This window comes from Necator americanus, chromosome III (genome assembly GCF_031761385.1).
Source record: "Necator americanus strain Aroian chromosome III, whole genome shotgun sequence".
In the NCBI taxonomy this organism is placed as follows: domain Eukaryota; kingdom Metazoa; phylum Nematoda; class Chromadorea; order Rhabditida; family Ancylostomatidae; genus Necator; species Necator americanus.
The window spans coordinates 17,286,694-17,312,630 of NC_087373.1; the positions used below are offsets into that span (position 1 = coordinate 17,286,694).

General features: G+C 42.9%; 7 protein-coding genes across 11 annotated transcripts in view; 4 read left to right on the forward strand and 3 right to left on the reverse strand.

The window, feature by feature from the left end:
- The window catches only part of RB195_009878 (uncharacterized protein), a gene marked incomplete at both ends in the record, with an annotated part of 46,834 nt that overhangs the window by 2,950 nt on the left and 17,947 nt on the right, over positions 1-25,937 (forward strand). For 2 of the 5 annotated variants that reach the window (XM_064190636.1, XM_064190637.1), the window contains 2 exons: positions 24,080-24,193; positions 24,717-24,806. In XM_064190636.1, coding sequence (XP_064048226.1) covers positions 24,080-24,193; positions 24,717-24,806 — 204 coding nt within the window. Of the gene's footprint in view, positions 1-3,646; positions 3,784-5,348; positions 5,437-5,505; positions 5,602-8,190; positions 8,239-8,288; positions 8,408-8,490; positions 8,663-12,576; positions 12,646-16,920; positions 17,030-18,673; positions 18,781-19,407; positions 19,565-19,681; positions 19,928-20,001; positions 20,331-21,374; positions 21,892-24,079; positions 24,194-24,702; positions 24,807-25,937 lie in introns of those variants that run through there. The other 3 variants (XM_064190634.1, XM_064190633.1, XM_064190635.1) reach the window with 3 other exon arrangements.
- Positions 262-856, reverse strand: RB195_009880 (uncharacterized protein; the record flags this gene model as incomplete). Its single annotated transcript, XM_064190639.1, has 2 exons — positions 262-651; positions 713-856. The coding sequence occupies 2 exons, from the start codon at positions 854-856 to the stop codon at positions 262-264; spliced, it is 534 nt and encodes a 177-aa protein (XP_064048219.1).
- RB195_009881 (uncharacterized protein) lies at positions 1,269-1,574 on the reverse strand (the record flags this gene model as incomplete). Its single annotated transcript, XM_064190640.1, has 1 exon — positions 1,269-1,574. The coding sequence occupies one exon, from the start codon at positions 1,572-1,574 to the stop codon at positions 1,269-1,271; it is 306 nt and encodes a 101-aa protein (XP_064048220.1).
- Positions 1,751-2,041, reverse strand: RB195_009882 (uncharacterized protein; the record flags this gene model as incomplete). Its single annotated transcript, XM_064190641.1, has 1 exon — positions 1,751-2,041. The coding sequence occupies one exon, from the start codon at positions 2,039-2,041 to the stop codon at positions 1,751-1,753; it is 291 nt and encodes a 96-aa protein (XP_064048221.1).
- Positions 13,854-14,201, forward strand: RB195_009883 (uncharacterized protein; the record flags this gene model as incomplete). Its single annotated transcript, XM_064190642.1, has 1 exon — positions 13,854-14,201. The coding sequence occupies one exon, from the start codon at positions 13,854-13,856 to the stop codon at positions 14,199-14,201; it is 348 nt and encodes a 115-aa protein (XP_064048222.1).
- Positions 14,776-15,063, forward strand: RB195_009884 (uncharacterized protein; the record flags this gene model as incomplete). The annotated part of the gene is made up of 1 exon (XM_064190643.1): positions 14,776-15,063. One exon carries the CDS (start codon positions 14,776-14,778, stop codon positions 15,061-15,063), a length of 288 nt encoding a protein of 95 aa, XP_064048223.1.
- Positions 20,412-20,817, forward strand: RB195_009885 (uncharacterized protein; the record flags this gene model as incomplete). The annotated part of the gene is made up of 2 exons (XM_064190644.1): positions 20,412-20,514; positions 20,609-20,817. The coding sequence occupies 2 exons, from the start codon at positions 20,412-20,414 to the stop codon at positions 20,815-20,817; spliced, it is 312 nt and encodes a 103-aa protein (XP_064048224.1).

The following is a 25,937-nucleotide window of genomic DNA, read 5'->3' on the forward strand; positions in this document are numbered from 1 at the left end:
GTCGACGAAGGTTAGAACAAGGGGCAGGCGGTATTCCCGGCAAACCTTTATGACCCTCAACACGGTCTGAACGTGGTCCAGGCAGCTGAACCCTGACGGAATCCAGCTTGTTCTTAAGGCTGGGCTTCATCCAGTGTCCTAGATATGCGCGTAAGGATGATCTTGGTGAATACTTTGTATAACATGCTTAGCAGGCATATCGGACGGCAGTTCCGAAGGTCTTCTCGGTCACCTTTCTTATGGATAAGAAGTGTTCGCTAGTTATTCCACTAGTATGGGATCCTTTCTTTCCGAAGGTAGGATGTCATGTGCGTTGATAAGATTACATGAAGTGGATGGCCAGCAGCCCGAAGAAAGCCTGCTGACATAAAATCGGGTCCTGGGTTTCATGCTTTTGATAGCGACTCGTACTTCCGAAGGGAGAATCCGTGGTAGAGCTTCACCAGTGGAGATGATCGGACTTGACACAGGAGCTGATGAACGGAAAAGATTCGAGTAGAACCTCTCCGTAATGATTTCCATCTCACGACGAGAAGACATGCGAGTCCCGTCTTCGCTCAGCAAGGCTGCTAGCGAAATATTATATTCGCGGAGATCTCTGCGGCACTTCTTTAGACTCGTTCTTCTTTGTGCTGCTTCCAGAATCTTCTTCTGCTTGTATTTTAAAAGATCCTCTCACAACGCTTTTCTGCAGCTAGTGTTTGCTACTAACCGCTGTGCGATCAAACCTCAAAGTCCTTCTTCTTTCCAACAATTCCATGGTAGTTTTTGAAATTCGAGCCAATTTTGTAGTGCGCGGCTTCGAGGCACGCTCAGCACAGGCTCGCAATCTTCTGAGCAGCATCTCGCAGTCCATCTCGGGTCCTCCTCGATGTGCCAGTCACCTTGGGTAAAGGAGTCCTCGAATATGCAATCGTCGTAGACGACTTCTTTTCTCCTCCGTTGCCTTCTTTGTTAGCAGATGTTCTTTTTCATCGTATGGCTAAATCGTATTTTCGCACGAAGGAGACGGTGATCAGAACCACTATAAAAGGATGGCACTACCGAGACGTCGAGTAAGCACCACCTCCGGTTGGTGATCATGTGGTCGATATCCGCACGAGTAGCGCCATTGGGCGATTCCAATGTCCACCGACGATGGCCTTTCTTCATGAAAAGAGAGAGAAAAAGGCGAGCGGCGGACAACAGCCCGGAGAGACGATTGCCATTTTCATTCCGATCCCCTAGTCCAAATCTTCCAATCCTGTATTCCTCTTCTGTGGCCTTTCCTAGTTTTGCGTTGAAGTCTCCGATATGAATTTGTAGAAAGACTTCTCGTTGCGGATCACTTCCTCCCGCTCCTCGTAAAACGCGTCCAATTCGGATTCATCAGCTGCTGATGTTGGCGAGTAGCAGTTGATGACACTGACGGATTTTTGGCGCAGAGGGCGGAGGCGAAGAATGGCCAGACGAGGTGATAGGATCTTGTGAGAATCGACGAGATGGACGACAAATGGGTGCACAACAAAACCAACACCGCTTAGATTTCGCGACGGAACCTTCTCTCCACGAATGACGAGTGTACCGTCATTCATCTGTCGTGCGTCGCTTCTTCTGCACTTGGTCACCTGCAGAGCAATCACGTGAAATTTGATACGCTCTGCCGCTCTAAGAAGGGCATACAGGTCAGCGTCTGTGGACACTGTTCTCGCGTTGTAAGTACAAAGTCTGAGACAATATCCATAGCGAGTCGTGCGTGTGTCGTCCAGAATTAAAGATGTCCTGAGCAACCTGAGATTTGATCGCCTCTCGCCAGTCGCCATACATCATACATACAGTCGCCATCGCGACATTTTGCCAAGACGGTGGTGATTCGTAACAGTGGTTTACTCTTAGCTAGGCTTCCGATTCCGAGAAGTCGGAATGTCGGATGTCTCGAACTCCTTCTCAGCCTGGGAGACCCTGCCGGTGGACGAACCTCCGCTGTGCATCGCAGTTCGACGCCCAGAGTCACCTTCACTTTGAGGCGATAAACCGTTGTGGATGACATGTTGGTTAACATTTGAAAAATAGAATAGAATGAAAATAGAAACAAATAAATAAATAAATAAATAAAGAGAATAAAATAGGTCGTTTCGAAGATGGAATATGAAAGAACGATACTGTGTTACCACGACCGGCATTAACTTCATTTGAGAAAATTGAAATTTTTCTTATACGTTGAGATTCTCAGGTTGTAAGGACTACGACAGATACGTGCTGCAGGGCAGACACTACTATGCACAGCTTTTCATGCGAAGTCTTACATAAATGTGATACTTTTATAGGATGCGTGTAAAATACTCTGATAGCTGTTTGCAATTGAATTGCTACTGAAAAAAAAACTCCATATAATGCTCATTTCTGCTTCTACAACATTTTTCATTTCATTTCTGTCTACTCTACGCATAAAATCATTTTAAAAAGTAAATAGCAGTAATCAAATCAATAAGTCGACGGACAAACTGTATGAATGGAAATTAGATGTCTCTGAATCTCCTAGATAAGCCTTTAAGTATAATGCATGCCTGCAAAGCTTTCATTGCACTGGATCAGGGGTTAGATGCTTATTTTATTGGGGTATAGATAGGGTCGGCAACAACAATGGCTAATTGCTGCAAGCATCCTCACGCAATGCCGATCCATGCACTAAATAAAAGATTAGCTACTTGAAATCCATGGATTGAGAAAGTTCTCACGCCAAATCGATTAAACATCCATCCCACTGCAACCAAGGAAGAAAACTGTCCCCGAAGTGGCACTTTTATTTTCCTAAAAATTTATAATTTTTCTATCCATACTGAGCGAGAAAATTTGACAAGATTTAGGCAGGTATCACTCTTCGAGTGTGGATATCACTGATTATGTTAGCAAGATGAACTCAATTGTCATAATTCTAACTTCACAACAATCTGCGTCACGAATTCATTAACAGAATAAGGACGTTTGTGATAATTTTCTGCTTAATGTCTAGATCAGCATTGCGCAAGATGATATAAGGTGATGTGAGACGATTAGCACCGCAAAAACGACCCATCTATAGTTGTACGAAGTAAAATCACGCCTACAAATCAAAAAAGGTAAGGAATCATAGAAACTCCCCGATAATCGGAAGATTTTCTGAACTACCTCTTGCTGTCTCATAGATAGGTGGGTAGACTCCGTCTAACAATTGAAAACAGAAAAAATGGGCGAGAGAATTCGCAACCATGAGTAGTCTAAGCTATACAAGGTTATATATATATATATATATATATATATATATATATATATATATATATATAGGGGCGGGTGTGGCGCAGTCGGTTAGAGCTCCGTTGTAGCCATATGGTCGAGGGTTCGACTCCGCCCTAGTGCTCACCAAGCCTTTCATCCCTCCGGGGTCGATAAATTGGTACCAGACTTGTCTGGGAGGATAAAAACACTGACTTGATCACCGGCTGGCCCCCGCAATTCATTGTATAGGCCAACACGCGTTCCAAAACCTCAACGATTACGAATTCCAGTAAAACGCGTTGGCGCATCCCAAGTGGATTGAACGCCAGTGACTTTATCTTTTACTTTAATTCACGTTTCTAAACGATATTTCATTCAAATAACTATCGTTCAAGAGTGACACTTGTTTTAGGTTCTTCACATTCTCATGCGCGAGTTCGGTGTACGAGTCAAATATCTACCCACCTTCTCGGATAGATGTGAAATATACAAGCAGTTGTCGAGGAAATATGTCCCTGTGCCAGGCCAATCAATGCTCTTCTTCATATCGTTGGTATTTTTTGTAATTTCATTTTCTATAGCGTCAGATTACCACTTCGTTGGCTTTTTCATGCAAGCGCTGCCCATAGAAAATAATTCATAGTTGCAGTCTTCGACAATCAATTCGTCATCATCTACATTCTAAAAAACTACTGCCTAATGCTATTAGTATTTCTGGTTAGTCGCTACGCTTGCTCGCTGCGAACATTGTTAATAGTGAAGCATTTGTTTTCTTGAACTGAGCCGGACACAATCCTTCATTCGTGGCTAAGGTTTCAGCAACTTTGCCTTCTTCAAAACGTGAAAGGGTGAAATGGAGTGTGACTTATTCAAACGCCCTATCTGTCCAACATAGAAAATCTTAAGTCTGCTGTTGAGTCTCATAGCTATAACTAGAAATGCAGATCGTAATTTAGGATCAGTTGTCTTTTCTGGAGCTGCTAGATATTTGTCGGAGGTGACAAGTCCAATCTATCAGCCTCAAATTGAGGCGAGATCCCATTCGTTTTTGCTATTCATGTTCGCGCTATTGGAGTGGATCCAAAACGGTTTCAGAGGCTTGCTCGCCGCTATACTAGCTCCAATATCATAATCTTAACTTGAAAATCTTCTCTGTTATGGCGCCGTACCTGACGACCACTCAATGCAGTGGATTTCGTTTTGCAGTCCAGGTGTTCTTTAAGTCGATTACAGAGTGGTCCAGCTACACTTAAATTCATGCAATCAAATTCCTCGGACAACGTGCGATCATACAGAAATCTTGGGCCATGTAGATCTGGACACTTATCACTGATTTCAAGCCTGCTTTGAGACCGAGCTCCCTCCGATTATCCGCGCTTCAGCCATCTCCACAGCTCCTTGGATGGAATAGACACAAACTTCAACACTGAGAGCAAACTCAGGAAACTGTTTGGAGTTTTCTTTAAGTCGCACCACCAAAACATCCGCGAAGAGAAAACCGGCAAATTGTCTAAACGTTAGCAATAAGTGCTGAATGGAAATGACACATTGCTCTGATGTTCCGACCTGCTGATCTCTGAAATATTTACAATGAAGTGTCGTTTGAAAAATAAAGACATGCTCTGATGTTCCGACCTGCTGATTTCTGAAATATTTACAATGAAGTGTCGTTTGAAAAATAAAGACATGCTCTGATGTTCCGACCTGCTGATCTCTGAAATATTTACAATGAAGTGTCGTTTGAAAAATAAAGACATGCTCTGATGTTCCGACCTGCTGATTTCTGAAATATTTACAACGAAGTGTCGTTTGAAAAATAAAGACAGAGAGGACAACCTAATAGATGTAAAATCTACACTAACCGACTTTCATTGGCGCGGAAAACCTTTGCTATGCATCCCTACAAACGAGGGAAGGTGGAACGCTTGGCATTACCTTTGTTTTTGTCTCAGTTTCAACTTTTCGATTTTTATATTTGGTCAGGATTTACGGGTAATGATGTGAGCGAAGCGAAATAAATAAGGGTTCTGAAAGTCTAATGTCAGCCATGAATTCAGACACACGTAATTATATCTTCTGAATTTCTTTAAAATATTAGAAGATAATCTTTACAGAGTTGACGAAACTCGACCTACTTGCAAAGAAGACGGTGGCAACGTACTTGTTGTACGGATGTATAATATATCTGACAGCCACGCTGTTGTGAGATTCAACACTTCTTAGTGCCTCACTTCTCTACCAGCATTTGAGATGAAATTATTATTTTTGCAGCACTTGTTCAAATACGGTGAAATGAAGAAAAACAAAGAAAGTGACGTCATTGGCACTACATACGATATTATTGAACATTTACATCGGGTGACCACGGTGATTTTTTCTTCTGAAACAGCTTGTTGGAACACAACATAAGCAGGATTTGGTTCCTCCGTAGAGTACTCAGTGATCAACTCTACGTTCACGCGTCGTGAGCCTTTGTTCTTTTAATGTGCAATGGAACGAAATTGTTGGGGTGAGCGATCTTCATAGTGCTGTGAAAAGTTACTTCTGCTTTAAAATTATAGGTGATAATAATTGACGAAGACATACTATACCCGATAAGGATTAGCGGGCAGTTTTAACAAATTTGACCAGGATTTAGTTCGTGCTCCAAGTATTCTAACATATCCATTTTCAACTCGGAAATCAAATAAGAGCTATGGCATCTAAGATACAAGTCTGAGCTGAAGCTGGACTTCAGACTTTCTGTGGTGTTCGTTTCGCTCCTCTTCACTGATCAATGAAAGTAATAGTGATGGCACTTTCTGTGAAGCTGGATTTGTGTCTTCCTAACAATACCTTCCTCTTTTTTTAATGTTAGCTTGATGATTTCATAGTTTTCTTTTTAAACGCGTCAGTTCTAATTTGCACCGATCGGTAAACATGCTCTCGTAAGCTCCTTCCGCTGTATCTAGCTGAGTTCTCACTTAGTTCATCCGTACAATTAACATATCACCCCACCTTGTTGGCAGCTTCCCTCGAGGGCGTTTAACATTTCATGGGATCCACTCTACCCTTCATCCAAACAAAGGAAGAGTTACTTACTGAAAGGGAATTTCTGTGCTGAAGAACTTGAAAGTAGCTGATTACTAAGTTATACGGAACAATTTCTTAGGGCAACAACTATGCAACAATCCGTACGTAAGCATTTGTCTTTTCTTAAGAAGGTATTAAGTATTCTTATCTTAACGAAAAAATTTTTTTCGGTTACACTCATCTTTGATATTAGAACCTGTATGCGTTTGGTATCGCATTTAGTTGCTGTTATTAGTGCTGAAGTGATTTTGAACGAGAATCAGTATTTGGCCAGTACTAAGACTCGGAAGATAATATGTCCAGGTAAGATTTTCACCAAATCTTCTTCTACAAGTTCATACTGGGCAGGACCGGAGCGGAATATCAACGCTCTGGAGAACAAGTCTGGAGTGAGGGAGCCACCACCGAATCCTCGGTATGACGTTACTTCCAAAGGTTTCATTGTGGAGATGTGAGCCTCGAAGGAAAGTAAGGAAGGTCGTGGCCGCTCTCCAGATGTTGACGATTACCTTTTGAAGGCAATCATCGAAGATGATCCGCCAAAAACAATATGATAGGTTGCCTAAGAACTAGGCGCTGACCATTCAACAGTCGTCCCCCAATTTGGAAGAAATTGGAAAGGTAAAAAGTTGAACAGGTGTCGTGCCGCATGAACTGAACTGAGTCTGAGCTGAACTGTCCCAAAGAAACCGCCCTTTTGAGATCTGCTCAACGCCTCTATTGCGTCACAAGAACGATCCATTTCTTGATCGTATTGTAACGTGCGATGAGAAATGGGTCATTTACGACAACAGGAAGGGTGTTGCTCAATGGATGGACAGGGTGAAGCTACCAAGCACTTCTCAAAGCCAAAAATACACCCGAAAAAGACCAGGGTGACTGTGTGGTGGTGTGTTACAGGTGTAGTCCACTGCAGCTTTATGAAACCTGGCGAGACTATCACCGCAGGGGAGTACAGGAAAGAACTGGACGAAATACATCGGAGACTCCATCTTCTTCGCCCCTCCTTAGGGAACGGAAAGCGCCCGATTCTCCTACACGACAATGCCCGGCTATACATTTCAGAGGTGACGCTACTGAAGTTGAACGAGTTAGGCTACGAGATTCTGCCTCACCCACAATATTCGCCAAACTTTTCGCCAACCTACTATCACTTTTTCAAACATGTGAACAACTACCTAAGAGGTAAGATTTTCCAAAACCATGGTGATGTCGAAAACGACTTACGGAAGTTCGTTGACTAAGAAAGCTCGAACTTCTGAGCAGCGGGAAGAAGCAAACTGGCTCGTTGGCAAAGATGCGTGGATTGTAATGGTTCTCATTTCGATTGATAAATTTGATCTTGAGGCGAATTATAGCATTTCGAAGTGAATGCTTGAAAACGCGCATTATTTCTGCTCCAACGTAGCAACAAATCAGTGCATTCATACGAAACGATCTTACTTATCTAACCATCTTATATAGAGCATTTGGAACCACAGCCGACCATTTCTTACTTCACGTTTACTTTCATTTTTCCTTTACTCATTGTTGTTTGGATTATGACTTGTATAATTTCGGTTTTTTTATTATTTTAAACTTTCATGATTTGTAATACCTTTTACGATCAGAACCAGATAAATAAAACTTGGTTAAATGTAAGAATGTATAATCTGCAATAATAGCAATGTGCTATGTGCCAAAAAGACGATGAAAATCAGCCAAATGACTTGTACAAAGATGTGTAACTTTTTATTTTCACAGTCAATTCGTTACAAATCATACTTGTTTGTGGAAGCTTAAAAATGACTATACATTAGGATCTTCCGTAAGAACAGCAGATAACATATACATTGTATAAGTTTTAAATTTCCCAAACTTTTTTTTTCAAAAGTTTGAATTCAGGTCTCCTCTGACTTATTCGTTCCTCACTATGAAACTGGATTATTGAAGGTAAATTTGTCCTTAAATTCTAGCGCATAACACAAAGTCAAAATTTTGAGGTTGGGAAAGTCAAATCAGGGATACCTATTCCTGGATATCTTGCGCTGGCATTCTCCCTTGGAACAGTTCTTGCATTCGCCATTCTGGTGAGAGTATGGGTGAATTACCGCAAGAAGAGGTGAAACATTCAGTATTTCCATAACAGCGTACTAATTATCGAGGCCAATTAATTTTCTCATGAAATACGATTAAGTTATTTAGCACAAAATTTCCTGTTAAATCCATCGACGTCACTTCATCAAGGAAAACGTCAAAACGCCGTAAGGACGAACGGTTCGGTTCACGTCCGGAAAAAAGAAAAAAAAGAAAAGAGAGGAACACTTCAAAAAAGCAACTAAATGAACTCCCCTCAGAACCATGGACAGACTTCAGTGTGCGCGAGTTATTTTTGCGTGGTTGTTACCTTCCACCTCCTTCAAAAATGAACCCAACAAATAATTGATTAATGGTTGCGAATTCTCTCGCCCATTCGCTAAGAGGCATCACTATATAAGTATATATATGTATGTATGTATGCATATATATATATATATATATATATATATATATATATATATATATATACCTCTGTATAGCTTAGACTATATAATATGCTATACGTTACTTTACTACTATATATTATAACAAATATTCATATCGTGCTAAACATTCGCATGAACAATAGATTTCCTTTCTCATGCTAACACGTCTTTTTGGAAATTGTGATAATGAACAGTGAACAGAATTAACATGCATACTTTGGAACATGCCTAATTTTGTAAGTGTCTAAAACTATGCTAAATTTATTCCACAATTATTTCTCAAAACCTAGATCTCTTTTCATCTTAACATTGTCTGGTGGGCAATCTTTGATCCTGCTTACGAATATCGCCAGTTATTTACTTTAAGTATAACAAGATTTTGGAGCTTTCAACAAGAGTATTGTGCCCACTTTATAATCGCCAAAAATCCAATAAATTTGACCATCTTCTTTCGCGATACCATTGGCGCCCCAGCTGGGCTTCAAGAAGGAATGATTTCTGTTTTGCGATTGGCAAAATTCCGAAGGGCATAACAACTGCTCTTTCCTGTCTACGCAGATCCAGCCATTACTGCTGCTCTACTCCCTTTGAAGCCTTCTTTTATCCCATTTCGGATCGTATGAACTCCTCAGATTTTGCTCTATGGCCAATTTTGGTCCTCTGTGACAAGTCCATATAGAAGTTCCCGACTTCATCTTTATTGTAAGTTAACGCAGGAGCATAAGAGAAGAATGTTCTCAAAGGTGATGCTGATTCACATCTTACACATTATCCGTGAAAGTCCGATGCGGAGGGTTTTGGCGAAAGAACTGATTTCATTTTCATGCCCGTGACTGAGACACTGACGACATCTCTAGGTTACGTGTCAGGTCAGTCACGGTCAGTCCGATGATGTCGCATTTGGTCTTCCTAGCATGCTTAGCTGGATACTCCGTCCTTGCTGGCGCTACCATACCACATTTCCCTTTGGAGTCAGAAGACTCTTTCTTATTACAATGTCAAACGCATAATTTCAAAAGTCACGGGCAGATTGCGGACTTCTAGTCTTACACATTTGTTTTACAACGTTGCGCCCTCTTGTAGTTGACAGATAGTGCTCATTCGTTGGAGACGACTCCAAACCGCCTTCATTGCGCTTTCCAGTCACTTTATTGCAGGCTTTAGGCCGGCCAGACGTGGGGAAACGAGGATATTATGGGTCGATCCTGGCAGGCAGGAACGGGGAGTCCGTTTCTTAAATACACTTACATAAGAGGATGAACCATTTAGCTTTGCGATGGAAATCTAGAAATAATGGCGAGGGAAATCCCCGAAAAGAATATGAAAAAAGAAAAGAAAAGGTCATTCACGACATTTACTAAGATCTCTTCGACAGCCAGGTCCTTTGCTTTCTCACGATCTGAAGGAAGATAGGCATCTCATCATTATCTTCTTCAGCGTTGAGTAGCGGTGTACTCTTTTCTGGTCGCTTTCCGGGTACATCTGCGTCCATGCCAATATCATGAGAAGTGTGGTTAACACCTCAGAGGAAGCGACGAATACTATCGAACTTCGCGTATGTTCTCCGGTTATTGAATTTCGCGAATTTTTCCCGGCTGTTCGAATTTCACGCATTTTCTCCGACAGTGAGAGTCACATCTAGTTTCTGCATGCATCATCATTGCGGATGTGATCGAGGCGAGTGACACAAGTCGTTGATCGCAGCATATTCATTTCAATCAGTTCGAGGCGACGTTCCAGTTTTTCGTTGCGTGCCAGCACTATGCGCAATTACCTACCCACTTATCTATATACTTGAGACGATCAGAAATCTTTTTGTTAGCAAGCACGCCGTAAGTTGCTTGAAACGCCAGCCACGCATTGTTTACTCGAGCGGTAAGCTTTCGTGCAGCATTGCTGTCGGATGCAGTCGTTGAACACAAATTTCTAAAAGCGGTGGACCTAGGAGCGCTATAGCGTCAGTCCTAACAGTCCTAGTCTCATATAATCATATATTATCATCATTCTTTTTGACGTTGAGACGTAACCTAAACCCTATTCCCCTATCGCGCTACAGTTGTGTTTGCTTCTCCTGCGCTCCTTTGTTATGGTACATCAGCATGACTGCATGACCGCACAAAAGCACCCACGATGCAAGCTTCAGAAGGTGCCATCGTGTTATCCATGACCATTATAAAGAGCAGCAGAAAAAGGACGGAGGTCTGATGAATACCACCTCATCCTTCATTGCTCCGACATGCACTGCAATAATAATCGTGTCTTTTGGCGATGCCGATGATTTTTGCGATCATTAGTGACAATTACTGCTTTCATAAAACGGTTGGTGAAACGTTGAGAGTACGGTTATCCATGATATGTCATTATGTCGGTTAATTATCGTACTTCACCCAATCTCGACAAGAGCTTAATTACTAGAGAAGCTGCCGTCACTCCTCATCAACACCAATTACCAATTTTCTTAGTTGTTTCTTAGTTAGTTCCATCGCTTAGGAACAGTGAATTGGTTTGTTACCAATTCACTGTTCCTAAGCGATGGAAGACCACCAAACCTTTCAATTGCAAAGGTGCGCTATTTACGAACAGAGTAATCTTTATTACAACGGACAGCAATCACCCAATTTGCTTATTGTTGGTCATCCACAAGTTCTTTATAAAATTGATCCCAAACAGGCTGGAAAGAATATTAGATGAGGGACAAGCCTGCGGGAAGGCGGAAATTTGAGAAGGGTTCAGCAATCCAGTCGCACTTCAATCACAGTGGAAGGATCACATCTTTTCTTGCTGTTTAAAATACAAATTCACTTTAAAGGCATCACCCCTTCCCTCCATCCCCCACGAATCTGGGGTAATATGGAATTCAGGTGGGCAATGCCTATACGTGGTCGTAGATGCTGGACAGAAGGGCGATTCCGTCCATTTCTTCCTAATTGCCGTGAAAAACGGCCCAGAAGATGCGGCGCGTGCACAAGGCTGGCGCGCTCCAATCGAACTCGTTGTGGAAAATAGCGCGCCGGAACAGGTCGCTCGAAGCCGCATCTTCCGAGCCGTTTTCGCGACAATTAGGAAGAAATGGACGGAATCGCCCCCCTGTCCAGCATCTACGACCACGTATAGGCATTGCACACCTGAATTCCGTACCACCCCAGATTCGTGGGATGATGCCTTTAACACGCTCCTAGAGAATGCGCTATTACAAACCCTTGTGGTTTACTTGTATTGGTTCCTCAATGAAATTTATCACATGAACAAGAATGAGCATGATATGTGGCGAATGTGACTAGACTTTAGATATAATTCTGAGAAAATCCCATCTTCCGAAATCCATAACATAAAGGTGGAATTGCCGATTGAACGTCATGAAAATTATTTACATATGCAGAAATAAAATGTGTTCAAAAATACAAAGCCGCAGGTGTGTGCGCAAGTATTATTTCCACTGCGGTAGCCGATACCCCGAGTTTACATCCACGTGTAGTGATGTTTCTGGTCAATCATTTGAATATCGACATGAAGATGAGTGAAGAGAGTTGTATTGTAATGTAATATTAGTTGTAATAATAATATCAATAACATTGTAATAAAAGTACGTCGCCCCATCGCTGGAAAAAATGATTCATGCTCATCTATACAAGAATACAAGAACTTACCATGAACATTTATCATACCTGGATGATGTTTTGGCGGGATCGCTGTCCCTGAAACCTGAAGAGATTTTATCCCTTTACCAATACTCACTTTCAATTTTTATGTGAAATGAATTTTTTAGAAAGGTATGTCAAAAGAAACGTGGGAAGAACTTGCTTCTGTTATATCCAGGAGACGTAATCTTGAAGAAGTAAGGTTTCAATTTTCTTTTTTTTTGCATCTAGATTTGTTCCACAAAAGAAGGGCCGCCTATGACTAACAGTATGAAACGAACATATAGGCTAGCAAAACGGAAAAGAACTAGGATGACGATCTGCACTTATAACGCACGTACGCTTGCATCGCAAGCAGCCATCGAAGATCTGGTGATGCAAGCCGAGAAGATCAAGTACGACGTCATCGGACTGACCGAGAAGAGCGACGTATATCCTCTCAACACCGTATATGAAACTGGAGAAGAGCTGTTCATGGGAACATGCGACAGTAGAGGTGTTGGGGAGATGGCGTCCTCGTCAGCACGAGTATGGCAAAGAACATCGACTCTTTCGAACAACTCACGACCCGAATCGGACGTCTGCGGATGAGAAGATGTGGTCCAACACCAGCTTTGACTATATTCGTCGCTTACGCTCCAAAATCAAGCTACGAAGAAGAATAAGTCGAAGCTTTCTATATGGACCTGGAGAAGTTCTACCAAGAAGATCATGCCTTCTACAAGGTCAAAATTGGCGATTTCAACGCCAGCGTTGGCCCAAGAACAACGCCTGAGGAACTTCACATCAGGACCCACGGCCTACAATGAAATGACAAGGGGGAGAGGCTCTCCGAGTTCATCGTGACGACAAAGACCATTTACGGTTCGCAGCTCCAGAGGCCCTCTTCCTTACGCTGGACGTGGGAGTGGCCCGGCGGAGGGTACCGTAATGAAATAGACCACATCATCGTCAATAAAAGGTTCTGCCTGACGGCCGTCGCTATTGTACCAAAGTTCTATACGAGATCGGACCATCGCCTCCTCCGAGGAAGATTTTCCTTCACAGCCAGAGAGGAGAAAAGTTCAGAGAGAGAAATTCCAGAACTATCATCAACTGGGATCTCTTCGCTACACTAGCCGGCTTTTGGGAAGATTCTGCAATCGACAACATTGACGAGGAATATGACCGGCCCGTGGAACACATTCACAACTGCACGAAGAAGGCTGAGAGTTTTAAAACGACCAAAAGACGCCGGTCTCTTGAAACTCTTGAGCTGATGCGCCAGTGTAGAGCAGCACGAGCCGCAAGGAACCAAGAACTCACGCCGAGCTCGCAAGGCTTTGCAGAGAGGCGATAAAGGAAGACCTTAAAGAGAGAAGAGCAGTGCTGGCTGAAGCTGCAGAGGCGGGGGAAAGCATCCGTTATGCCCGACGAGACTTCGCCAGTCGCAAGGATGACTGCTCTCCAGAACTCAAAGGGAACCATTGCATCGACAAGGAAAATGGAGAAAATTATCTACGACTTCTACACTGATCTCTTCGACAGCCATGTCCACTTGCCTCCTTACCATCTGAGGGAAAACGGACACGTCATTCCCGAGGTTCTGCCGCCCGAAGTACGACATGCTCTCATGTTGGTAAGAAATTGTACGCACCCGGTCACCCGGTCTCGACAGAATAAAACCAGAACTCCTGAAGAACCTTCCGCCAATACTCACCAACACCCTAGCAAGGCTCTTTACACGGTACCTGTTGGAATGCAAGGTTCCTAAACAGTGGAAGACCGTGTTGTTGTTAAAAAGGGAGATCCACATGACATCGGCAATTATCGTCCAATCTGCCTACTGTCCGTCATCTACAAGCTTTTTTACAAGAGTGATCCTTAACAGGGTTGAAAATTCTTGGATGAAGGACAGCCTTTATCGACGTGAAGAAGGCCTTTGATTCAATTGAGACGGAAGCGGTCGTAGAAGCCTTGGACAACCAAGGCGTCCCTACTCAGTACATAAAGTTACTTCACGACCGGAATTTTGCCATTCTACAAGAACATCATCATTGACGTGAAGAGGGGTCCGACAGTATGATACAATTTCACCCAAAATATTCACAGCCACCCTCGAGAACGCAATGCGAAAATTGGAATGAGACGACATGGGAGTGAAGGTTGATGGTCGGCAGCTACACCATTTGCGCTTTACTGATGACATCGTGCTGATAACGCCTAGCATCAGCCAAGCGGAACGAATGCTGACCGAATTCGACGAAACATGTGGATGCGTTGGTCTTCAGCTGAATCTGCAAAAGACGATGTTCATGCGCAACTGATTGGTCTCGGATGCCCCATTCATGCTCAACGGAAGGAACATATCCGAATGCACCAGCTACGTTTATCTGGGTCGGGAGTTGAACATGATGAACGATCTGACTCCCGTGCTGGGCAGGAGGAGACGAGCGGCTTGGGGAGCGTATAGGATCATCGAGGATGTAGTGAAGAAGACCAAGAACATTCTGCTCCGTGCTCACCTCTTCAATACCACCGTACTTCCTGCTTTGACCTATGCTTCGGAAACCTGGGCATTTTGCAAGCAGGAAGAAAATGCGTCATTGAACGCGCAATTGAGAGAGCGATGCTAGGAATATCCTGTTTCACGCAAGTGAGGGACGGGGTTCGAAGTTCTCTCCTACGTCAGCGATCGAATACTAGAGACGCCGCCGCGTTTGCCAAGGGAAGTAAAATAAGGTGGACTGGACAAGCGATGCGCTTTAACGACAACCGTTGGACCAGAGCCGTGAGCGACTGGGTTCCCACCGATATTAAGCGCACTACAGGAAGTCCGCAGATCCGATGGTCAGATTTCTTCACAAAGACATTCAAAGAAAATTATAATGCTGTCCCACGCGAAAGGAGGAACCACTGGGCTACTCTGGCACGCGATCGGGACACATGGAAGAATTACTGGCGCCCGCTCGACCAGTTCGAAGATCAACGGGAGTCAAGGTGATCAGGGTGATTGTATTTACTAATCGTCACCACTTTATTTGTCATGCTACGTCACGGATGTGTGCACGGCTTGTGTCTGTACGTGTGTTGTTGTCTGTGTATCACGTAAACACCTCGTGAGGCAAACCCAACATCAGATTGGTAATTTTGCGCTAGAAAGCAGTAAAAAGAGCACATCATCTTTCGGTTAGTGTTTTCGGGACTAGAAATCGTTGAACCGAACCCAACATCACCTAAATGCTGTATGATGGACACAAAATGGAAACAAGGGATTGATTGTGACATAGAAGTAAGGTCGGAGGAGGACGAAAGAAATGAAGAGAGCAGAGAGGAAGGGAGGAGAGGGTAGTCGCTGACAAATAGACATATTATTATCATATTACGGACTGCAGAATTAAGTTCCAATCACTTAATTCGTAGTTCAGTGAGAGGCCTAGTGATGTCACCATAAAGTGCCGACGGCTGGTGCAGCGCAGTGTAGTACAGTTTTTATTAGAGCGATCAGGAATGAATTCCTGAGAGAAGTCATATCTTTGCATTTGGCGCCAAACAGTTCAATGAGAACAATTGTCATTCAAAAAAATGATGAATTTTCATATCATCATTGAAATGAGCAGTTTCGATGCTATCAATAAGCGAAAAAAGACATCTACAACTGCAGATTGGGATAAAATTAGTACACTGTAGCTCTATCTGTTGCTGGATAACGACGCTCGTACTGGATTCTATGCAATGCAACTTTGCACGTTTGTAGAGACACACCTTCCCTATATTTGCGCAAAAGTTCGGGTTTCTCACTTAGTTTTTTGGAAGCGAGTTGAGAAAAATGAAAAGTTCTTCTTCATATTTTTGACTTTTTCTCAACAAGCTCTTGGAAATTAAAACACCTACGGAGGTCAAAATCTGGCAGCCAAGGCTTCTTTTCGATGCTCCTTTAAAATAGGCAGCGGATTTTCCAACAGCGCTATCGTAACCACGTAACGAGAAAAGTGCAAAATTTAGAATTTTCGGCTGCGCATCAAGATGCGTATTTCATCGAACAAAGTCGAATAGCTCAGCTCCTAGTTAATGAGAACCAATTTGGTTCAAAATATATTATACCAGAGGATTCTTTTCTTTATGTGTTTGCAAATTTTTTTCGATGAATATGCACATGTAAAATAAGCCAACAGCACATGTAAAAGAAGCTTGCTTTAATACGCTATTATGTCAAATAATACAAGCGTCGAATCCAAGTCAGAGTAAATTAACATTTATTCTCAAAACGGTCTTAAGATACTCCACATACGATTGAAATAAACTAAGCATGACAGGAATGTGCAAAACACCACAGTTGGAAAAAATGCAAATCAAGTGGAAGAGAAACGGAAAGAAGGCTAACATAAAAGCAATAGTAAATAATGAACAACAGTACCGCCAAAACACGCCCAAGGGGCAGTGGCGTCCGCTGTCTCAACAGAGCAACAACTGGACTTACTTCATATTTCCAGGTTTTGGAAAATCCTGTCAATGCATCAGAATTTCTTTTTTATCTTCACCGATTGACGCGTTTAGCTATTGAATATTTCGATGATCCTTCAGCGTTCAATGTAACAGCGGGTAGGTTTCTTTAATGTGCGTAGTGTATAGCATAGTCGAAGTGTCAGAGAACACAGTATGTATTAGACTGAGTCATAAATAACTTCCGTTTTGTTTTTTCAAACAATTCTCACCAACATAAAAAGTAACAAGAGCGTATCTAGCTACTCTGCTAGCTCTCTCGTGATTTGACATAGATTTTGCTTAAATTTAGACTTCAAAACATCGTCGTCGAGCTGTGAAGGGCAACCCATTTGATTCTCCTTTCAAGTTCAAATCTCTAGAACGGAATTTGACGAACCATTTTCTAACTGTTCGATCGGTTATCACTCCTTCACTATACACACTGCACATTTTTAAGTCGTTACTACCTTGTTGGGATTTCCAAAGCATAAGATAATGAAAGTGTATTTTTTGATCCGCCACTTTTAAGGTGGACAAAAAATTGAACGAAACGTGCACAATACTAGACTATTGTCTAAAGACTAACCAAAGTTCTGCCTATACAACAAATCCTTTGCGTGGGTAACCTACTGTATGCATGAACAATAATAATGAGTACCACGTATCTGGGCGGAAGTTATTTAGAATTTATTCTAATAATTGCGTCACTTTGTGCATAATATTTTTTATCCAGTTGGCTGTCTCATTTTGACAGTCTCTGGACCTTGTCAATTTTACTGGGTCGGAAAATAAGTCTTAATGTTTCCAAGCTTAAAAACGTATTTAAATACAAAATGTGTTAACAAAATTTATTATAGGTTTCAATAGAGAATTCCTCGTATTACAACGGGGTAGTCCAACTTTTTCAAATTATTGGCTCTCGTTTTTTTAGATCCTTAGAATGGAGAATCAGTCAGAAATTTTGCTCACGGTTTGTCTTGGCGCTTTAAGAAATGTTCTTTTGACTCCAAAAACAGATCACACACCAGATGACCAATTGTTGTAGGCTGAGAGGAAATTTCTCCCACTTTTCAAGCAGGAAGTACTGCTACAAATCACACAACGCTATAATCTTCGTTTTGTTCCTTCGTTTTCAACGCCTTCCACTCTTTCAATGGTCTCTCCAATGCTTTATATTGTTTTTCATCATGTTATTTTGTTGTCCACTTCTTTCGTCTTTTTTTAGGCTTTTCATGACTCATTCTTTGGCCACCACACACAACAAATTTCACGAGTAGCTTTGGCAGCTGTATCTCCGCGAATAGTTATACCAAAAAAGCAGAATGTTGTGAATGCTTTGTTTTGTCCACCTGACAGTCCATTCTAATAGTCTAAAAGAACAAAAAACGACAAAAGTTAAAAAGATCGAAATATTAGTGTTTTGTGGAGCGACAAAAGTTCACCATATCATTCTTTGATTACCATTGTTCACTGTATCAGTGTTCTAATATTTTTATTTCCATGGGCACTTGGAGGTAAAAAGAAGCGACTACAAATTATTCCTCAATCCAATACATTCTTTATACCAAGAGCGAAAGCAGTGGTCTCCGTGACCATGACGATAGAAGATAAATTAATGATTTCGCAAAATGCGCTTGTTACTTTCACAAAAACGCAGAGGGTCACCATGTAAACAAGCTCTTAGACATTCTTTCCGAAATCTGAAGTTTGAAGAAAACTCCCAAAGTACAAAACCCTTATAACTTCTCATTGTTTTTGCAGATCTAAGTCCCGGTTTTCTATACCGAACAATGCCAAGGTTTGCTCCTGCGAATCCAGAACCGTTCACCGCCATTTGCGAGGATCTGAAGAGAAAAATTCTTCCTGGCGTAAGAAATCATTTGAATTTTTTTCTACTCTTTTAATACAGTGGGGGCCGCGTATACGAGTCTCATTGCCACCTGCACGTGGTGGCCCTGATTTAACTAAACGCAATCAGGCGTTCGGGTGCACGCATTGGGAACGTACGAGCTATATACCCCGCGCTGTTATATGGCGAAATATTCCCATACATTGCAAAAAGGTGCTGTCGTCCAGCTCATCCCCAAAGCTCATAACCTGAAAGGTCAACTGGCTGAAGGAAGTATGGAATCTTTGGCAACAACCACTCGCTTCGTCACGCTGAACTGTCGAACACTATTGAGTGAACTCCAACAAGCCGCTCTATCCAGACTTCTGCGATCTCTGCGTGCCTTTTGCTGCACTGCAGGAAACACGCATGAGAGATCGGCCCGTCATCAGCATCGAAAATTACACCATCCACCGCAGCGATGCTGATGAGAACAAAGTAGGCGGCTGCACGATAGCTGTGAGGAACGATTACAAGAACTTGGTGGAAAAAATTCAGCTCAACGTCGTCTGGATGCGCCTCTCTACGACTGCGGGATCGCAGAGGACATAAACTCCGGATCGTAAGTGCTCACGCACCTACGGAAACCGCTGAGGGCAACATTAAGGACGCCTTCTATGATGAACTCAATGCGCTGATGTTCAAAATACCGAGCCAGCAGGTGGTCATTGTCGGAATCGACGCGAATGCGAAGATGGGACTCGAACAGCAATCCGATGTGCTAGGAAAATGGTATTATCCAGCGGAGCGCACGTCGGACAACGGTGACCGTCAGGTCGACTTGTGCGAACAGACGGGCCTCGTCATCGCTTCCACGTTTAAGAGGAATCATCGACGCTATTAGCTCACTTGGCAGCGGTCAACCCTTTTAACGTCTGAAGAGCAGCACAAGCGAAAGATGAGGACTCTTCAGCTTCAGCTCGACTACGTCCTGACGAGGAACATTCCTCAGTCAGATATCCGAAAATCTAGAGCTGTTTGGGACGTCGCATTCGACTCTGACCACCATCCAGTTCTTCTCAGCTTAAAGATACGGTTCCACAAGAGAAACCGAGGAGTTTTTCTTCAACCGAAAATCGACATGGCAGGTCTGAAAGACGATGAATGCAAAACAAATTTCCGCCAACGTGTGTCTATTCATGTTGGAGTACGGACCAGGAAGAAGCTTAGCGATGAGGATTCCTTCACAAAGTGCATCCAGGACGTTGCAAGAGAAACGCTCCGGGTGTATTGTCGCGGAAGAAGTTTGCCTTTGCATCTACGGAAACAAAATTCATTGAATCTGTCGCGCGCAGCACTGGTGACTTCAACCAGGAAATGCGTCTTAGAAGGAAGCTGTGTCGTCAACTGCAACAACGCGATAACGAGTGGACGTCAAGAGCGAAGAAATTTGAAAAGGCGTGGAAGGACAAGAACTCGCACAAAGCCTATGCTTCACTAAAACAGTATGGCGCCAAAATGAAAAGATGTTCTTCTGTCTTCAACACCGCCAATGGAGTAGCTGTTGGTGAAGCAACCCTTCCAGTTTGAGGGAACACTTTAAAACCTTGCTGAACCGGCAAGCGATTTCATAGGCCGACATATGCGGTTAACGAGAAGTCACCGACCTAGATGGAGGTTCCAGTCTGCATTGAAAAAATGAAGAATGGAAAATCTGGTGGAGACGACGGGATTAGCGCAGAAATGCTGAAATACCTTCCTCCGTCTGGGATTCGTGAGATGACAAAGATCATCCTTTCAATAGGGATACAGGAAAGGATACCTGACTCGTATCATAATTCCCCTCCACAATCTGTCAAGCACTCTAGGAATTATCGAGGAGCAAACTGGCTTCCGTCCTGGCCGATCTACGATTGAACAAGTGTTCATCGTCATACTGATTGAAATCTGGCAGCGGTATTCGAAGCCGATGCAATTAGCGTTTCTGGACTTTGAAGCCGCGTTCGACTCTCCTCACCGAGATCGTCTTCTCAACGCGCTCCGCGCGAATGGAGTACCAGGAAAGTTCGCTTGCTAGCTTGATGACATGAATCAACGAACAACCGCTGCAGTTCGAACACTATCTGGATGTACAACACCGTTTGAGGTGGTAACTGGAGTAAGATAAGGGGCAGTGGCAGAACCTTTCCTGTTCCTCGCCATCGACGACATTATGCGAAGAACAGTAGATCAGTGTCCTGCCGATATCATTCTAGCGCCATCAGGTCACCCCTTGACCTATCTCGAGTACGCTGATGATGTTGTTATATTCGCGGAAAGCAGTACGAAATTTCAGTATGTTGTCAACCTTGTGTCGAAACTGGCTGCAGCCTATGCACTACTTCTACGCCCTGATAAATGCAAGTAGATGTGGACCTCTTAGATACCTCGAACGGGAATCAGGGTGGACGGACAATCGACAGAACTCGTCGATGAGTTCTGTTACCTGGGCTGTACACTAAAGAACAACGGCATGTTCAGCAAAGATGCGCTAAGGCCACTTCTGCATTTAACTCCTTAACGAAATGCCTGTAGTCGACCCCCATCACCAACGAAAGCAAGCTGCGAGTCTACCTATCCGCAATTCGCCCCATTATGATGTACGGATCGGAGACTTGTGCAGCACCATCTACGGTGATGGAGAGGCTTGATTGCACGGTAAGAAAGCTGCTTAGACGGCTACTTGGCTACTTTTGGCCTTGGGCATGCCACAATGAAGAGCTTTACGCAGAAATTGATGTGGTATACCGGCGGATGACACGTGGAAGATATCAACATCTTGCACCGCCATCGAAAGTGGCTAAAGTAAATCGTCTTCGTTTCTTCGGTCATATATTAAGGAGACCGGCAGATCGCCTTATTCAACGAGTTCTGAGGAGTCTTTCTGATTCAAAGTGGAAGAAGCCACCTGGCCGAAAACGGAAGTTCTGGACTGAGGAGGTGAAAGAGGACCTGAGGACACTCGGCGTGGATAGGCAGTTCAGGCGAGACGTGAGGTTTTGCAGAATATGGAATAGCGACGAGTGGATTGATTCTGTGCAAGCTCTCGCGGAAGGTCGAGAAGGTTGGACAGAGCTGTGTTCAAGGACGGCTCACCTCGGCAAAGATGCAGGTAACTGCGTCAGGCGATGACATCAGCCCGCCGATTAAGAGTAAAAGATTTGGTTGCATAGTGAGCGTACTCTCCTTGGGATCTCTGTGGCCAAGTTTTCGTTTTGTGGCAGTCTCAAGATCACTGAAATACATTCGGAACAAAGAAGGACTTACGGTGGAGGCAATCGGTTACCACCTAACTCTGTTTTGTACCTCTCGCTCACCTAATCTATGTCCTGTACATTTCCACCTACCGTCACATCTTATTACTGTTACAGGATCCCTGCAACTGCCATATCACATCTAACCACTTAGATTTAATATTGTTATGATAAGCCGACCTGCTACTCACTGTTAACCTCAAGAAATGGTAGGCCTGCTCGAACTCTTTATATCCCTAACGCCATACGAGGATGTCAAAAAGTGCTACAGCGTCATGACATCCCTTCGCGTACATCGAAAAGTGTTGGAGCGATAGCGTGACTAGTTAGAGAGTATGTTATTATAATTATTCATTTTTTCATCAATTTCGAAGCTCTGCGTACATTCAGCTCGTTCAGAAGAAAATTTTTGAGGAAATTAAACCAGATCTGAAAAAAAGGAATCTAAGAAGAACAGGTTTCAGACGGTCTTTCCTGTAGAACGCACAATATTAGAAGCTTGAGAACTGGCTGACCAGACTTTGAGCCACGTTTTGGCAGAAAAGAAGACGCTAGTTGATCACTGGGAGCGAAGCACCACAATACTTATCTGAAAGAAGAAGGCGACACAAAATGCTACACCTATAATGCCTTATATTCCAAATGAATCCTAAAATTTTAGAAGCATAGTAAAGGGCAAACACATATCGTCATACACTCTTCTCGAATTAGAAGATGTGTAGAAATTAGAAGAAGCATTCGACCTCATATACACGACGTCATCTGGTAAGCGTTAGGATAACATATTGTCCCAGAAAATCAGGTGGATTCAGAGTCTCTAAATTAACCAGTGATATTGAGGACAAACGGTCGAGGGTACGGTAGTAGGAAACACGAGATCTTCAGGAGCCCCGCACCATAGACATGGTCACACGGAATGACGTGGAATCTCGCGAACACTAACCTTCCTGGGTTCGATGGGTCATCCAACAAGAGTCATGAGACTATCGCTGTGTAAAATCAACGCTGTGAAAGTGGCGACCAAGTACCTGCTTGTTCAGTGACCTGATGATGCTCGATCATCTCAAGCCAGAGGTTGAACCCATCATTCTGTCGATAGCGCTCTATGGTGCTGAGTGCTGGTGCATTTTCGAAGAAGTGGCGCGTCAAGCGGTGAAGATGTTATGATGGATGACTGGCACCACCCTTCTTGGCATCATCAACAACGGCGACATCTATAAGAGACTGAGTATGTTACCTGTAGTTGGAAGGACGTACGCCTTCGATGGTGTGTACAAGCGCAACAATACTTCGAAGTATGGATCTTGACACAGAAAGCAACCAAAGAACGAAGCACCTTCGGCTGGCCCGAATCATGCGAAACTAACTGGCTTCCATCTTGGCCCAGCAAATGACAGAGCAAACTTGCATAACCTAATCAGTCGAGTGGTTTTCGCTGCGAATTTGGTCAAATTCGGGAGTAAGAATAGAAATACCAAAAAAATCTGCGCAGAAGGTAAGTCAATCACATGAGTATAAAGAATTGTCTGAATTCTGAGTAGCCTAAGGTCCATGATGCTAATGAGACATCCAGAGCATCACATAACAACGTATCGCATCAGCTTAGTTCCTTACGTTCGTGATCGAGGCAGTCACTGCACCGCCTCCATCGGCAGATGAAAAGAATATCGAAGGGCCAGTAGTCTCCTAGTTCTGTCTCTTGAAGACACCCCACGAATGTGAAGTGGTGCGGGTTTCAGGTGGGTTATGCCTATACGAGGGCGTAAATTGTGGGGAAGAAGGTAACCCCGTCAATTTCTTCCTATATGCCGTGAAAAACGGCCCGGATTATGGGGTGCGCGTACAAGGCTGGCGCGCTCCAAAAAAACTCGTTGTAGAAAGTGGCGCCCGGAACGCTAGAAGCCATCACCCCAAAATCGTGGGGTGATGCTCTTAAACAGCTTTGTTTTTTTCATGAGAAAGCATTGTCAATGTATTACCTTTTTGACTAACATGAGTAGATTGATTTTGAAACCTTAAGAAAAACTGATGAAACTATTATTCCAGATGACACACTGGCAACATCCACGATTTTACGCTTATTTTCCTGCAGGTCGTCGATACCCAGACGTCTTAGCAGAAATAGTCACTTCAGCTATGGCATTCAACGTGTTTTCTTGGGTGAATGGTTTTCAGAGCACTGCTCCTGTTTCTTAAAACTTCTTCAGTAGATGTAGAAAACGGTCAGATTACACCTCTTAACAGCGTTATTAAATCTGATAGAAAATCTTATATCAGGTGTTAATTGTTCCCATTGGATCTCCAAAAATTGGATCTTCAAAAATTGTGTTTTCCGCATTTAAAAAGTTTATTTGACCATCCTTTAAAAATATTAATAACTCTATGTTTGAATTTCTTCAGATAGTGGTTTGGATTTCTGTTACTAGTTGTTGCAGTTCTTTTATTTATTTGTATTTCTTATTTATTTCTTTTATTTGTCCTCTGAACGCTTTTCCTTGAAAACAGTCAGAACGTCTATATTTCTTAAGTTAAATCTTTTTTAAATCTATTGTTGAAAACATTTCTGCTCAGTTGGGAGTACTCTTCAACTTCGCCAATTGTGAGCTCGAGATGTTAAGTTTTGTGTCAACACTAACGTTCACCAAACACCACTTCTCAACTTTACGCAGAAGCAATTATTCAGGAGAGCTGCCCCAGTTTAAATGAGCTAGAGCACGCAATTGTGAACTGGGTTGGAAGAGCATTCGGATTACCGGAAGCGTTCCTCTTTCAAGTACGTTAACGACTATCAAATAGAAGTGTGAATTTAGAAAAAAAAAACTGAATCTCTTGTTCAAAAGAAACATTTCTGCTTTATAGAGAGGACTCCGTTAGTCGTATTTGGTATCAACACCGCGAACGAAACACCTCTCAATATCACCCATATTGAGTGAGAGAGTCTACCATGGGTTTCAAGGCATACACATGTTGTAAAAACGAGAACGTTATTAGTTAACTGCTGCATTACTTCAGGGCTCACTTTTACATTCGCTATTTATTTATTAGTCCTAACCAGTTATCTACAAGCTTTTTGTGGATATTCCCAACGTATTTTTATCCATTGCAAAAGAAATGGAGAATCTCTGAACTGATTCATGCAAATTTCACGCTATAGCGTCTTTATTCATTGCTGCAGCTTAGCTTAAAAGTAAACGAATCCAGATTTTCTGGTTTTTTTGTTAGCTAGGATGCGCCCAGAAGTCCTTTTTTTGCTGAATATTTTCCGCAACGAGAGGGCAGTTATCACGCTACTGAATTTCTAAAATATCTCGAGCAATCTGCATGGAAATAACAAAGACATACTTCTTGAAGACTAACTGAGACTGTGTACGGCGTCATGATAACGTGATAGGTGTGACATGTTCAAATTGGAAGTCAGTGCCCCATGCAACATTATGAATCATCATACCATAACACCTGAACCACCAAACCGATCATGTTCGACGATGTTCCTGAGTTTATTACGTCTTCCCAGCTCTAGCTATATGACGTTCAGAATCACTACTCAAACTGAATATGCTCTCACCTGAGAAGAGCACGTGATCCCACTGCTCTTTGATCCAGTTTCTATGCTCTTGGCAACATCTTGCTTATCTCCAAATCTTTGAACGCTCTCGCTGCTCAATATTATTATGAAACTGTACGCATTTGGGTCTTTTCCTGAGTACATTCTGCATTTATCACCATCTCGTTCTCCCATTTTCTCGACGATTTTTTCCCACGCGAAGTCCTCCAAATGTTGTCTCCGGGCCATGTTGTAAAGAAAAACAACACCAAAGTTCATCGTGTCGATCACTGTCTTTTCCCGCTCTTTCAAATGTCTCGTTTTGCGAGCTCAGCCCCATTTGGCTGCTGGGAGACCTTT